Source organism: Ruditapes philippinarum, unplaced genomic scaffold (genome assembly GCF_026571515.1).
Source record: "Ruditapes philippinarum isolate M1 unplaced genomic scaffold, ASM2657151v2 ctg2228_1_1_1_1, whole genome shotgun sequence".
In the NCBI taxonomy this organism is placed as follows: Eukaryota; Metazoa; Mollusca; class Bivalvia; order Venerida; family Veneridae; genus Ruditapes; species Ruditapes philippinarum.
In genome coordinates this window covers 17836-33863 of record NW_026867324.1, presented here as the reverse complement: position 1 = coordinate 33863, position 16028 = coordinate 17836, and the positions used below count along the sequence as shown (strand labels likewise).

Genomic DNA, 16028 nt, shown 5'->3' with positions numbered 1-16028 from the left:
AGTAACATAAAGTTAATAGAGTTTGAACCTTTATATAAAATAGAATATTATAAAATAGGTTTTGCTTCGTTATTGATTGCAAAAACATTTAATTTTATGTTAGATTTTATTTTTCCGTGTTAGTTCACGGCAGCTTTTGGAGCTCGGAGACTGGATTGAAAAGGAATTTGCAAAAGCGTGCTTGGTTTATATACCCAGTTTACTAAGCATGCGCGAACAAGATTGAATGACTTGTTAGGAGGAGGAGCAGCCAAATATACAGGTCATTGCAAAAATACTGTGACGTATAGTGTAAAAATAAAGAGTTTAAACTTAAGCGCTTAAACTGAATATTGTTATCATCTCTAGTATAATATTTTCTCACAGTGTGGTAAGATGATGATGATGCTGATGATGATGATGATGATTATGATACAGATGATGGCGATGATGATGATGTTGATGTATTGAAGAACAAAAATGATGTTCTGTTGTAAACGACGTTGATGATAAAAGATAATACTTCTACTAATAATAATAGAAATATGACGGTAATGAAGGATAGCTAATAGTTATGTTGTACGAATGATGTTTATTATGCTGCTGCTGCTGCTGCTGATGATGATGATATAATAAATGATGGCTGTATATTGATGATTATAATGATGTTTTTCTTTTATGAACTCAATTCACTCATTTTATTGTCAAGTACTGATGATGATGTTCTTATAAAAATAATGATAATGATGATGATGATGATAATGATCTTATAATGATGATGATAAGATACTTATGATGATGATGATGTTGTTGATGATAATGATGATGATGATGATGATGATGATGATAATGATAATGATTTGTTGTTGTTGTTGTTGATGATGATGATGTTGATGATGATGATGATGATGATGATGATGATGATGATGATGATGTTCTGATAAAGATAATGATGATGTTTTGATGATCATCATGATGATGTAAATGATGAACTAATGATGATGTACATTATGAAAATCACTTTACCTTTGTTTTTATAAATGAAAAACACAAAATGTATTACAAAGATGTTTATAACTTTGGGAGCTTTATTTGTTTCAATTGCAATAAGGTGTCGAATAAATCTCGCAAGAGGGAAATACTCACAATTCAATCGCATAATCGCTTTCTCGGCTTATCTATTTATTCACGAAAACGTGCTTTATTTTTGTCGTTGGGGCCTCACTTTGTGTAACTATGGGTATAAATACCGGCGCATGCAACAGCTCCTTCACTTTTCACTTTTCTTCTTGGACAGACGACATAAAATCTAGAAATGCAGCTTCAAGTTTTCATTGCTTTGTGCGTGGTCTTTGTGTGCGGTGTTGATGGCCGCCATGCAGATTTTCAACGACGCCGTTTTCTAGAAGGTAAGGGGTTTCTAGTTTATTTTTAAATTTGTGAAAAAATAGTTTTAAGGGAACGAAGCCACGTGGCTTTGTCAAACTCGCGAGTCACACGTGCACGTGTACTCGTAAAGTGATACGAACGCAAAATAAAGCTGTTATGGTCTGTGTTATAATAATTGTTTTTATAATTATCGTGATTAAAAAAGATATGATGGCGCGTCACGACAAAACCAACATAATAGGTTTGCGACCAGCATGGATCCAGACCAGCCTGCGCATCCGCGCAGTCTGATCAGGATCCATGTTGTTCGCTATCAGTTTCTCTACTTGTACTGGTAAGCGAACAGCATGGATCCTAATCAGACTGCGCGGATGCGCAGGCTGGTCTGGATCAATGCTTATCGCAAACCTATTATGTTGGTTTTGTCGTGACGCGGCTCATATTTGGATGAATGAAAGGTTATCAGAGCAGGACGGTTATAGTTTTTTTCAAAATATTTTCTTGTCGACGGGTCAATGAATCGTTTCAGTTTTCCCGTTGTATTTTAAATTTACACTTAATCCTTAATGTACATGGTCTGTGCGTCAATGTTCTATTATATTGAAATTCTCAATGAATACAGACGATACGTGTTTGAATGATAATCTATTTGTTTCATATATCTCTATATATTGTATAATTATATATTAGGCGTATTTTTATCCGCTCCTGAATAGAATTCGCATAGTTCCTCGGCGATATGTGGCATTGCACCAAACCTTCTTGGGCATATAAATTTGGCATGTATTTTCTTAAAGGGCAAATCGCCCCGGTAAATTATAAGCAACATTATCGAATCCATGCGACGATGCTACAACGTTGTTATAAAATTACGTTGTATTTATTAAAATAAATCGCAATATATTCGTCTTCGCTTTAAACGCACTATAAATTTAATTGGACATGTTTATAAAACGAAATAAATTCATATATCTCTGACAACTGTATTTATAATTCAATTTTGCATTATGGGGCCTTTATTAGAACAGAACCGACAATAAGACTATTTATACTGCAAACTTGTAAGGTATTCTAAATGTTTAAATTTCTGGTACTTTCCGGGGTTAGACTAACTGTATACATGCGCCTATTCCACTCTTCCTTTAGATCATAATTGAGCCGCGTCACGACAAAACCAACATAATGGGTTTGCGACCAGCATGGATCCAGACCAGCCTGCGCATCTGCGCAGTCTGGTCAGGATCCATGCTGTTCGCAGTAAGTTTCTCTACTTGTAATAGGGTTTGTAAGCGATCAGCATGGATCCTGATCAGACTGCGCGGATGCTTAAATTTTGTCCGGCCCATTTCTCTTCAACCAAAAAAGCTATGGACTTGAAACTTCATAGGATGATAGATCTCATTAAGAAGAATGCAGTGCACAATAACGCGTACTCGGCACTTCTTAATTTTTGAGGTATTGCCCTTTGTTAATTTTCATACTTTATTTTTGTCCGGCCGTTTCTCCTAATGTATAAAAGCCATGGACTTGAAACTTCATAGAATGATAGGTCTCATTAAGTAGTGCAGTGCACAAGAACAGGTACTCTGCATTTCTTATTTTTTGAGTTATTGCCCTTTGTTTATTTTCATACTTTAATTTTGTCCGGGCCATTTCTCTTTAAGTATAAAAGCTATGGACTTGAAACTTCATAGGATGATAGATCTCATTAAGAAATAGTGCAGTGCACAAGAATCGGTACTCTGCATTTCTTAATATCTGAGTTATGGCCCTTGTTTATTTTCATACTTAATTTTTGTCCAGGCCATTTCTCCGAAAGAATAAGTTATGGATTAAAACTTCATTGTATGATGGATCTCATTAAGAAAAAGTGCAGTGCATAAGAACTGGTATTCTGCATTTCTTATTTTTTTAGTTATTGCCCTTTGTTGATTTTCTTACTTTATTTTTGTCCTGATCATTTCTCCTCAAGTATGAAAGCTATGGACTTGAAACATCATAGAATGATAGATCTTATTGATAAGAAGTGCAGTGCACAATAACTGCTGCTCTGCACTTATTATTTTTTTTAGTTATTGCACTTATTATTTTTCCCATTTCATTTTTGTCCTGGCCATTTCTTTTAAACTACATTAATCACAAGGCGACACATCCGACTCGCGGAGTTCTAGTTATTTTACGAATATGTAATACGTTTGTGTAATAATTTCAATTTTTTGGTTGGGTATAGCCACTAAAAACTACATGTAGATAAAAAACGTTTTTTGCTTTATTTTTACAATGAAATTTTACTGTATATATGCATCTGTTATAGAGTACAGAGCGTTTAGCGGATCTGGAGAAATGGCGACCGATAACAAGAGGGACCAGTTTCTACAAAAGGCTAGACATAAGGCGGTCAATGGAGCAATGAGTGGGTCTGGGGAAATGGCGACCGATATCCAGAGCGACCTGTTTCTTCAAGAAGAGGCTAGGGATCACGGGGCCAATGGAGCAACAAGTGGGTCTGGGGAAATGGCGACCGATAACAAGAGGGACCAGTTTCTTCAAAAGGCTAGAGATAAGGCGGTCAATGGAGCAATGAGTGGGTCTGGGGAAATGGCGACCGATATCCAGAGCGACGTGTTTCTTCAAGAAAAGGCTAGGGATCACGGGGTCAATGGAGCAACAAGTGGGTCTGGGGAAATGGCGACCGATAACCAGAGCGACGAGTTTCTACAAAAGGCTAGAGATAAGGCGGTCAATGGAGCAACAAGTGGGTCTGGGGAAATGGCGACCGATATCCAGAGCGACGTGTTTCTTCAAGAAAAGGCTAGGGATCACGGGGTCAATGGAGCAACAAGTGGGTCTGGGGAAATGGCGACCGATATCCAGAGCGACGTGTTTCTTCAAGAAAAGGCTAGGGATCACGGGGTCAATGGAGCAACAAGTGGGTCTGGGGAAATGGCGACCGATATCCAGAGCGACGTGTTTCTTCAAGAAAAGGCTAGGGATCACGGGGTCAATGGAGCAACAAGTGGGTCTGGGGAAATGGCGACCGATATCCAGAGCGACGAGTTTCTTCAAGAAGAGGCTAGGGATCACGGGGTCAATGGAGCAACGAGTGGGTCTGGGCAAATGGCGACCGATATCCAGAGCGACGAGTTTCTTCAAGAAAAGGCTAGGGATCACGGGGTCAATGGAGCAACGAGTGGGTCTGGGCAAATGGCGATCGCTAACCTGAGGGCCTACCTTCTCCAGGAAGAGATTCGAGATAACAATGTCATTGGAGAAGCAAACTCTAAAAACTGGCCATATGCGATGATTGAATGTAAGTTTGTGATAATTTTGAAAATGTTACAGATCTATTTATAAATCTGCACTTTTGTAAGGTCGTTTTTCATTAGATGTTAATTATTTTGGATGGACCATCATTAAGCATAGACTACATACATATACATTCTTTCACTCTAGTAAGCAAGTTTGCTATACCGAGTTGAAAAAAAAAGTGCACTTGGTTATACGGAAATTTGTATGCTTATTTAAGCAAAATTGGCATATTTAGCATCAGTATTCGGGTTCGGGTCCATGCAAGCTCGAACACACGTTGATCCTTTAGATAACCGCAACAAATAATGATTAAAGCAGCACGCCTTCAGATAAATGCTTATTTTCATGAAAATTTTAAAAATGTAATTAAAAGTATAAAATTGTATAGTAACCAAAAGGAAGCAATTTACACATTTTCAACAGCCTTTACGTCCCACATTAATTACACAAAAAGAGGTCAAAATATGCAAAAATGCCCTTAACGCGTTAGTAACGCAGTAGAAATATAGTTACACATAATGAAAAATTTACTATTTATCGCTTATAACATGTAAATTATGACTTGAATCTTGCATCTTTCTACTTTTCGTAAAATCATAGTACATTTTTCTCTAAGTTTAATTTGTTGGAATATTTTCGCTAATTTGGAGGCATGCTGCTTAAAGGCCCAAACTTGTTTCCGTTTTACCCACGCCGGAAGTTTTATCTGGCATGTTGGGAGTGGTGCCGGCTGGGTCGCGCGCTACACAATGGCGTGCTTAAGATGAGGAAGTTTTAACCATTTTGAAGTTGTAATTTTATATTTTATAGGCTTTTGTAGGAAAATACTAACTGGTGTAATGACATAAATTTCCGTGAAAAATTGTTTATTAAGGTATGATGGAAAATTGTAAACCTAACCTCTCTAATAGTTTTTCAATTTCTATTCATTATTTTTCCACTTGCTATGTATGTTTACAGAGTTTCCTAGTAACAGAGTGTACACTCTCTTGCATGTAAATAAGTATAAAAGATTTTGACGGGTTTAATGGCCCTATATAAACCGCTAGGTGCCAGCAACCGTTTATATACGGTCATATAACTCGCCCTATATAAACCGCTAGGTGGCAGCAACCGTTTATATACGGTCATATAACTCGCCCTATATAAACCGCTAGGTGCCAGCAACCGTTTATATACGGTCATATAACTCGCCCTATATAAACCGCTAGGTGCCAGCAACCGTTTATATACGGTCATATAACTCGCCCTATATAAACCGCTAGGTGCCAGCAACCGTTTATATACGGTCATATAACTAGTTATGAATATTTATAACGAATTTATACTACAAACATTTTTTTTTTTTGCGGAAAAAGTGAGATTTCCTCAATTAATTGCAGCCGTGTGTATATAAACACGTCAAGTCACGATTACTAATGAGTACCAACGTTAAACACTAATAATATAACCATGCATTTTAGTCATGTGCAAATATGCACTTGCATACATAAACGTAAACACTACATTTTTGTATAGTCTTAATTCATTAAAGACGGAAGCAAACAAAAAATCCTGAAATCGTACAGAATGATTTGTATCGATTTTTTTTATAATTATCTAAAGTTTTTAAGGCTCATTTCATTATCTTGGTTTGCCTAAATCGCTTGAATTTACTGTGAACTGTATTTAATTAGAATTGCGTTCTATTACCCCATTTAAAAACCTTCTACCCTATCACTAACATGTTTATTTTACTCTGTATTTAGTTGCAAGTCTGCTTGGTAGATGTATTACATCACGAGCTGTGACAGAGTCTCTGCCCAACAAACGTAAGTTATTGTTTTATCATTTTAAAAATACATAGACGATATTTGAGTCGCGCCATGACAAAACATAAACATAATGGGTTTGCGACCAGCATGGATCCAAACCATCCGCGCAGTCTGATCAGGATCTATGCTGTTCGCTTTCAGTTTCTCTACTTGTTAAAGGGTTTGTAAGCAAACAGCATGGATCCTGATCGGATTGCGCGGATGCACAGGCTTGTCTGGATCCATGCTGGTCGCAAATGCACTGTTGGTTTTGTCGTGACGCGGCTCAAATATTCAAACCTCCTTTCATGCCATTTCAATTTCAGCAGTCATATATAAAGTGTTTGAAATTTGACATGTCTTAAGGTATCCATTTTTTTGCAAGACGTAAAAATAATTAACATATTTAAGTTTTAAAAGCTTACTTAAACTGTGCAGATTTAAATAACTGCTTAAAAACGTACAGTAAAACTTGTTAACAACGACCATCAAACGCAAAGCCGAATAATGGTCATTTAGACAAGTTGTCTTGATCTGGTGGTTTCTTTATTCCATCTCAGCGGTAAAGAGTTAACAAAAGATGACCTTTATTTACAGGGTTTTCTTTATCTAAAATAATTACATTTATAAGATTCTGCAAAATATTTTTTTTTGATAACAAAATTATTTATGTTGACATACCATTGATGTACGATTTTGTGTACCTTACAGCTAAAAACAAATTCCTGACTGTTGCTTGTCCGCTTATATTGGAAGCGGTTGAATCTGTAAGTATATTTCTATTTGTTTTAGTTCCTTGTCTTAGATCTTGTTTTAAATCTTTTCGACACTTTAAAGGGACTCCACTGAGAGATTTTTGTCACGGCGTGACTTAAACATAATTTAACTATATACCATTTGACTTTGCATCAATGTGTACAAAATTTTAAGAATTTGTTCCTTTTCTATTTTTCTCGGAATAATTATTGTTCAAAATAACTAAAAATGTAAAGCGTTTAAACGTTTTAAACTGGGCTAAATTTTAAAACTGGGCTAATTTTCGCACTATATACCGGCTTAAGATTGAATTCTGGGCATTATTCTCTATCATATCATCATTTACCCTCGTGCAGCTGCGCAACGGTAATTTTAATGTTTTAGGCTTTTGGAAATCGATGGAGTTTCTTTAACATATTGGGGATATAATTAATTCTACTTTTTAAAGAAAACTTTTTTAATATTTGAAGAAATATTTTAAGCTGCAGGATTCCAAATGAGCCAGAATATAAAAATAATCGAAACTGTAGAAAAATATACTTATATTGTAAAAAAAGATTGAAATCAAAATATCATGTTGGATTCATAAAACTGATTTTGCAGAACTTTTCACCATGTGGTTACTGCGTCAGTTTTTTGTTTGTTTTTTGTTTTTTTTGCTCATTTGTTTGAATTGCAAGAGACATTTGCAATGTGTAAATTACTTTATTTGTCCATTAAACAATATTTTATTGTTAAATTATATATACGAGATTTTCATAAAAATAGCACGAATCTGCAGTCATGCTGCTTGTGTCACACTCGCTACCCTTGGAGCGTTTCCAACCTGTTTTTCCGTTTCCAACCTGTTTCTCCGAACAGAGTTTTCGACAATATTTAGAGCTATGTTAAGTGAAAGTCCAAAAGTTTGATTAAGAGGCGTAGAGGCGGAGTGGTTGAATGTCGTTCTCTTTTAACCACTTGCCCCGATCGCTGTATGTTCGAATCCTACCAGGTAAATACTATTTCATGTGAAAACGTCATAGGTTCTTCTACTCAGGTGGCTGCTTGTGCTGAAATCATGTACAGATGGGCAACTTAGGTCTTCTTCCACAACAGTAAAGCATGAACCACGCTATATGATCTAAGTGCGTGGTGAAACCTAATCCAACCCCTACAACAGAAGACAAAAATGCGTTGGATATTCATACAGTTTTCTATAATAAAGTATGCGGTTTCTATCATGTTTCAACATTCTACTTTCTTATACATGCATATTAACAGAAGTCGAAAGAGAAAGTGAAAGATGAAATACGGGACTTTGGTCGAAAGAATTTTGGTCTTTTACAGTGTAAGTAGTTCAATTTCTTTCAATCTGAAATGAGCCGCGTCACGACAAAACCAACATAATGGGTTTGCGACCATCATGGATCCAGACCAGCATGCGCATCCGCGCAATCTGATCAGGATCCATGCTGTTCGCCGTCAGTTTTTCTACTTGTCATAGGGTCGAACAGCATGGATCCTGATCAGACTGCGAGGATGCGCAGGCTGGTCTGGATCCATGCTGGTCGCAAACTCATTATGTTGGTTTTGTCGTGACGCGGCTCAAATGTTTTGTTTATTCGGGTTACTTATGTAAAATAACAAGTCTCTGAGCATCCCGAGAACTGAAACAGGCTTGCTTATACGCAACAGGTTTTTTTCCCATAACAATGTAATACATGATCAGTGGACAGGGGAGAGAAACAGAATAATAAACTTTTAAATGAGATTTAACATTTTTAGCTCGACTTTTCTTTTTGAAAAAAAAAGTAGAGGTATTGTTAGTCAGGTCGGCGTTGCCGTTGCCGTTGCCGTTCCCGTCCGCAAACTTGTACCTGGATCATAACTTTTTTTATTTCTTGGTGTATTGTCTTCATACTTGGCCACAACAACCCTCGGGACAAGACCTTTCAGTAGACCACACTAACCTTGACCTTCATCCATAAATGACCTTTACCTTCAAGGTTAAAAGTCCAATTTTTGCTTGTTCATGCTGTTATTGGCTGTAACTTTGTTATTTTTGAATGGATTGTCTTCAAACTTGAACATAATAATATTCAAGGATATCCCTTAAAAATAACCAGCCAGACCTTGACCTTCACTCATAAATGACCTTGATTTTGAAGGTCAAATTATTGAAATTTTCATTTTTTTGGCTATTATTGGCTGTAACTTTGTTATTTTTGAAAGGATTGTCTTCAAACTTGAACATAATAATATTCAAGGATATCCCTTAAAAATAACTAGACAGACCTTGACCTTCAGTCATAAATGACCTTGACTTTGAAGGCCAAATTATTGAACATTCATTTTTTTTGGCTATAATTGGCTGTAACTTTGTTATTTTTGAATGGATTGTCTTGAATTGCGTCACGATTCTATTTCTACCCGCATCGACAATATTCTTTTAAGTGTGACTGGGGAACCAGTTATATTTATAAAAATTGTAAACCAGACAACGCACTTCCGTTGTTTTAAAACATGGCGGCTGCGAAATCTTGTAGTATTTTTATACAAATTAAATTTTTTTTAAAGAAATTAAAAATCAAAAACAGTTGTGGAACCGAGTGCCTATGATTTCATTCTCAAAGGCTATTTGACACGAATTTGTCATGCACACTATTGAAACAATTTTTGTGCCAAAATGTTATATACAGACAGACTGTTGTAGGTCATTAATAACTCATTCGTATAGACACTTGTTCTTCCAAATGAAAATCTAATTCTTTAAATAACCAAACATTTTGTGTGCAGGTGTGAACCTTCTTGCTGAAAGGGACAATGTTGAAGCCATAACAAAATCAAAGAATTCTCGACGATACAAGCAAGCAGGTAAAGCACGTGATTACACGAACTCTTACATACAGTAGTTTGATACAATTAAGTAGTTTAAATTCATAGCAATTTAGTGAAGAGTAAACCGGTTTTTCTGACCAAAATGATCTAAAAATATACTGACACTGTTGTTACTATACTTTGATGATTAAAATAATTCTATAATGTTTTAAAATCGAAATAATAACAGGATTGTTTTGAAATAATTATATTGTTTTGAAATCATCATAAGTTTTACAATCCGGATAAAGTCACTTATGGTTTGAAAGAGAACATGGATTTAAGCGTCATGTTAACTATTGATAATATTCTCACGTTAAAACTTATTACTTTTAGTGTTTATTGCTGCGTTTGTTTTTCACGCATATGACGTCAGTGTGTTAGTGTAGGCGATGGTCTGTCCGTCCACCGTCTGTTAGCGGTTTAGTTTCCGGTCTGTATCTTTTGAAATGGTTGAAGGAAATAAAAAAAACTACTTTGCAGAAATGTTAAACATAATTAGATCTTGTGCACCGCGCATGTATCTTCCTTTGGTCAAGATCATACTTAATTGTTAACTTAGAATTAACATTCGGGCTTATATTGCCACGACTTGCTCTTGTTTAGCTTTTTTTTCGGTAAATGCTTAACAGTTGTTTATATCTGGAGATATGTTCTCGTCTGTGTTAAGCGACCATTTTCCCCTTGCGATTTCTTGATGGTCTTAATTGAATTTGGAATTTCACAATGTCATTTCAGGACTGAGAGCTGAAACTACAACGCCATGGCCAATGGACGAAATGTCGAAAGTTCTGTTTCAAGAGTCGATAGACCTATATGATTTGTGTCTGCAGACAATTGCCAACACTAGTCAATCTCCCGAGTACTTGGAGGCAAGAACGAACCCTGAAAAGCGTCTTATTGTCACTCTCGGGCTTGCCCTTGTTGTTGGAGCAGCACAGGTAAGCCTCATTGTTTGTTGCAATCTTTAACATAATAAGTCATCTTGTTCTACGAATCTCGTGCTATTTACATACAATAATTTAGGTATTTAAAACAGTGCTAGCAACATACAGATGGCAGATAATTTGATCTATAGCCTTTGACCTTATAGCCTTATAGCCTTTGACCTTATAGCCTTTAAAACTGACTATCTGACCGAAATACCAGTTTATGCCCGTTTATGCCCGTTATCAGTTTTATTCGCGCAATTGGCTTTGTCGTCCAATATCTTTTAAACATTAAATGCCTAAAAGATGCTTGACAACTCGCTTGTATCCATATTTTCAAACTAACCACAAAAGTTGTAATTAATCCCCTTCCGCGGAATAGGCTTTGTCTGTCAGTCCGTCTGTCCGCCAGTCCGTCTGTCAGTCCGTAACACGTTCGTGTCCGCTCCATAACTTTTAAAACTGCCATTTTTTTATGTCCCCGCCATGTAATGGCCGGGGCATGTAGTGTTACCCTGTTCCGTCATTCCATCCTTCCGTCCTTCCGTCATTGTGTCATTCCGTCATCATCAGTTTCCGTTCATTATCTTAAGAACGGTTGCACACATTCAACTCAAATTTGAAATATGGATATGTCATGACAAAATACAGGTCAAGTTCGAATTTGGTCATGGTTCGATGATTTTTGGCAGAGTTATGCCCCTTTTACTTTGAAAATGATAAGAAATTTCAGTTTCCGTTCATTATCTCCCCAACGGTACAACACATTCAACTCAAACTTGACATATGGATATGTCATGAGAAAATACAGGTCAAGTTTGAATTTGGTCATGGTTCGATGATTTTTTGCAGAGTTATGCCCCTTTTACTTTGAAAATAATATGAAATTTTCACTTTCCGTTCATTATCTCCCCAACGGTACAAAACATTCAACTCAAACTTGACATATGAATATGTCATGAGAAAATACAGGTCAAATTCGAATTTGGTTATGGTTCGATGATTTTTGGCAGAGTTATGCCCCTTTTACTTTGAAAATAATATGACATTTTCAGTTTCCATTCATTATCTCCCCAACGGTACAACACATTCAACTCAAACTTGACATATGGATGCGTCAAAGGAATGCGCAGGTCAAGTTCAAATTTGGTCATGGTTCAATGATTTTTGGCAGAGTTATGCCCCTTTCACTTTGAAAGTAATATGAAATTTTCAGTTTCCGTTTATTATCTTCCCAATGGTACAACACATTCAACTCAAATTTGACATATGGATATGTTTTTGGAATGCCGAGGCCAAGTTCGAATTTGGTCATGGTTCAATGATTTTTGGCAGAGTAATGCCCCTTTCACTTTGAAAATAATATGAAATTTACAGTGTCTGTTCATTATCTACCCAACAGTGTTACATATTCAACTTAAATTTGACATATGGATATGTCAAAGGAATGGGCAGGTCAAGTTGGAATTTGCAGAGTTATGTCCCTTTCACTTTGAAAATAATATAGATACATCTTAGGAATAAGCAGTTTAAGTTTGAATTTGGTTGTGGTTCAATGATTTTAGACAAACTTATCTTTCCTGAATGTTGGAAAAATTTTGAACTTTCAGTTTCAGCACATTATTTTGGCTACAAATATGCAATATGCTATTTTTAAAAGGTTAAGACTGAATAATTTCAGTGCCTTGAACATTGTATGAAAATGGTTTGTGTTAACATTGAAAAGTTTTAAGGGCTTTGAACTTAAAAATGAAAAAAATAATTAATGCAGCATCTGAAATTTTGGCTGCATGCGGGGGCATCCGTGGCATGATGACACATTTCTAGTTTCCAAAGAACTTGGCACAAGTGATCGCCATGATAAAATTGTGCAGAGCGCAACTATTGGGTTGCTACGCCAAAGGTCAAGGTCACACTGTAAGGTCAAATGTTAAGTCTTCATTTCATAATTAAAAATTCGTCATTCCGTATCTGCTCCATACCGTCATATATATAAGGCCATACTATCATTTTTGTACTAATTTAATATCGCATAGCTACATGTAATTCACATCTTTTTTTTTCAGTGTAGCCACCCGTCGAGCGTTATAAAGCAATGTATAATTTTCATCTAATTTTTATATTGTTGTAACAGATTTAAGCCCTTAACTTTTAAGCAACACCCCCCCCCCCCCCACAGATACTTGGAACAGGGTTTCGCCTGACCTTAACCTTGTGACTCCCATAATGGACCATATAAGGCATGTTCAATCTAAATATAAAAAGTATCAACATATTAGATTAGAGTGTTATAGTAAGCAAATATTTAGAAATCCATTATTGGCAACCAGTGACTTTGACCCACTAACCCTAAATCAATCTAAAGGAAGACAATGCAAATATCTTCCTGCCAAATATGAAAGAAAATCTATCGTTAAATACAAGTTCTATTGGCAAAAGTGTAAAATAAACAATTGTTGGCATTTGTGACCAAACTTTATCTCTAGCTAAATCCTAGCTAAGAACCTACGTGGTCATCGACCTACCTTGATAAATAAAAGCTGTTTAAGCAAATGTTAAATCATTCATCGGGACGCATAACCTTGTCCCCAAAAACCCTATCCAAAGAAAGACAGTGCAGGTTCTTCCTACCAAATATGAAAAACATCTCTTTAAAAAGTTGTTTGGGGGTGTATAAAAATCTATGTTTAGCACTTGCGAGTTTGATCTAAGTGTACTAACATTCCAAAGGTAGACTGCTTATTCTATGTTCCTTCCAAATATGACATCTGTCAAAAGAAATATACATGTAAAAGTGAAAAAACATGTTTTGACATCGGTGACCTTGACCTAAATATTTGACACTTTACTAAACCCAAGGGAAGAGTACCTACATAGGCATGTCAGTCTTGAACATGAAATACATAAACTAAAAATAAAAGGTTGAATAAAAATGTATAAATCTATTTAACTTTGACCATAGCCCTAGTGTCTCCTTACTCCACTTGTATCATAGTTGGGGGACTTTTCTGTTGAAAATGCGTCAGAGTTAAATCTTATACATATACATGCACAGTGCGGTAACTGGAGTGCAGGTATCAGTTACCCGCACTCCAGATAATGCCAGTTGATTGGTTCATTTTTGCTGGGGTTTACATATTGTAACGGCAGAGAAAGGGAAAGGGGCAGAAATGTCATATTCAAATGCTCGTTCATTGGTTCATTTTTTTCTGGGGTTTCGTATTATGACAACAGGGAACATGCTGTCATGTTTGACTATGATACAAAAGAGAAAGAACACCAAAACACTCGGCAATCTGATTTATACTCGGGGGCTACGCCCTCTCGTACAAATCAGATAGCCTCGTGTTTCGGTGCTCTTTCTATTACAAAGTTGGATCATTTAAGGTATCTACCAACCAAATATGGAAGATATCTCAAATTTAATGAAGTAATAAGGGGAAATTTGTAATAAGGGGAAATTTATAATATATATATATTTAACTTGCCGGACTATGTTAACCATACAAGGCCCTATTTTCATTGATAAAAAGGGAAATAACATGAAAGTATTTATGACACAGCTATATAACTTGGCAACTACCTGTTGTATGTATTGATAAGTATGGACATTATGAAGCCATAAGTGCAGATAGAACATAAGTATACCTACCTTGCCTGTTTATGTTAACCATATCAATATTGTAACCGCTGAAAATAGCAATACCGGTAACTTTCACAGATCATGTACTCTCGATTAGCGTAGAACTTTAGAAAATCCAGCTTGCCATTTAAGGTTAACCACGGACAGATGGACTGACAGTTCAATACCTGTTTCTGGCTGGGGGGAGGGGGTTAAAAACTGCAAATGACGAATCCGATAAGAATATTTTTATCTACTGTATTACATTAGTGTCATCCGACGGTTTTCATCGCGCGAAGGGCCATGATGAAAAATACTGTAGATTTTTTCTCTCCCCAGTATAAAAGAGTTTGGTGGTCAATATTACTGATACCAAGACTGAAAAATGTTTCCCGACCATATACTTTATTATATATCCAGCATATGTAGAAACCTCGCCTGGTAGTTCTTTTAGCCATATGGTAATGATCAGGGCCATTATTACAAAATTGAAAAACGGTAACATGTTGACATATCGGCGTTTGTTGCCACCTCGCTTGGTCATAAGGTCAAGCTCAATGTCTTTACTAAAATGGGAAAACAAAATGATTATATAAATGTAAGTTTGTCAGGTAACATAATTTGATGGTAATGTAATCAACTTGTCATACTTGATTGCCCCAAAACTGATGCACGTTGTTCTCGGAATTAAAATAATTGAAACACTTTCTTTTGTTCATTTTTCTGTTCATTTTTTGGTTATCTGTTGTAAACATCAATTTTTAAAAGACAGTCTTTAGGCCATGCATTTTGTCACATTGATTAATTTTTTTTTAATTAAGCGTTCATAGTTTTATTTATTTTATTAAGGCTTAGAATTCTAAAACAACCGGACAAAAGGTTAGAATTCTGGTATTGCTTGAAAATACAAATTAATCTGTATAATATATATAAAAACATATAAACAAATGTTTGATTTTTTTTATCATTTCAGGTATATCAAGCGGGATAAAAGAAACCTTGTTTTATCGAAGGTATCGAGTGCCATCTTGTTATTTTTGACTATTTTATTTTAACTTTTTTATTGTTATTTTAATTTTTTTTATTGTTAATGAGTTGTTAATGAGAAATATCATTAAATTTTGCTTAAAAGTACATCTGGTTTTCTTTGTATACACTATAGACAAACCGCAGGACATGCATTTCTATGCAGGTTGCCAAATGACTATTTAACACTCAATTAATTAGCATTTTAGCCAACAACACTCAATTAATAAGCATTTAAGCCTGACTATTTAAAGAATAATGAGGCTATGCAACTCGCTTAGCGTCGGCCTCAGCGTAACATTTGGTTGTCTTACTTCCTACAACATATGAACCGCGTCATGACAAAACCAACATAATGGGTCCGCG

The 16028-nt window shown here is 35.8% G+C and overlaps 1 protein-coding gene across 1 annotated transcript; it reads left to right on the top strand.

Annotated features, from left to right (window-relative positions):
- The first annotated feature begins 1228 nt into the window (after positions 1 to 1228).
- Positions 1229 to 15770, top strand: LOC132735709 (uncharacterized). Its single transcript, XM_060722690.1, has 8 exons — positions 1229 to 1388; positions 3683 to 4678; positions 6426 to 6488; positions 7182 to 7237; positions 8490 to 8556; positions 10005 to 10082; positions 10824 to 11026; positions 15610 to 15770. The coding sequence occupies exons 1-8, from the start codon at positions 1295 to 1297 to the stop codon at positions 15625 to 15627; spliced, it is 1575 nt and encodes a 524-aa protein (XP_060578673.1). The 5' UTR covers positions 1229 to 1294; the 3' UTR covers positions 15628 to 15770.
- The last annotated feature ends 258 nt before the right edge of the window (positions 15771 to 16028 follow it).

Excerpts from the sequence above, each read along its gene's own strand:
- LOC132735709 (XM_060722690.1), top strand. The coding sequence starts at position 1,295 with ATGCAGCTTCAAGTTTTCATTGCTTTGTGCGTGGTCTTTGTGTGCGGT. Across the intron at positions 4,679-6,425 it reads GCCATATGCGATGATTGAAT|TTGCAAGTCTGCTTGGTAGA; the intron begins GTAAGTTTGTGA and ends CTCTGTATTTAG. Across the intron at positions 8,557-10,004 it reads GAATTTTGGTCTTTTACAGT|GTGTGAACCTTCTTGCTGAA; the intron begins GTAAGTAGTTCA and ends TTTTGTGTGCAG.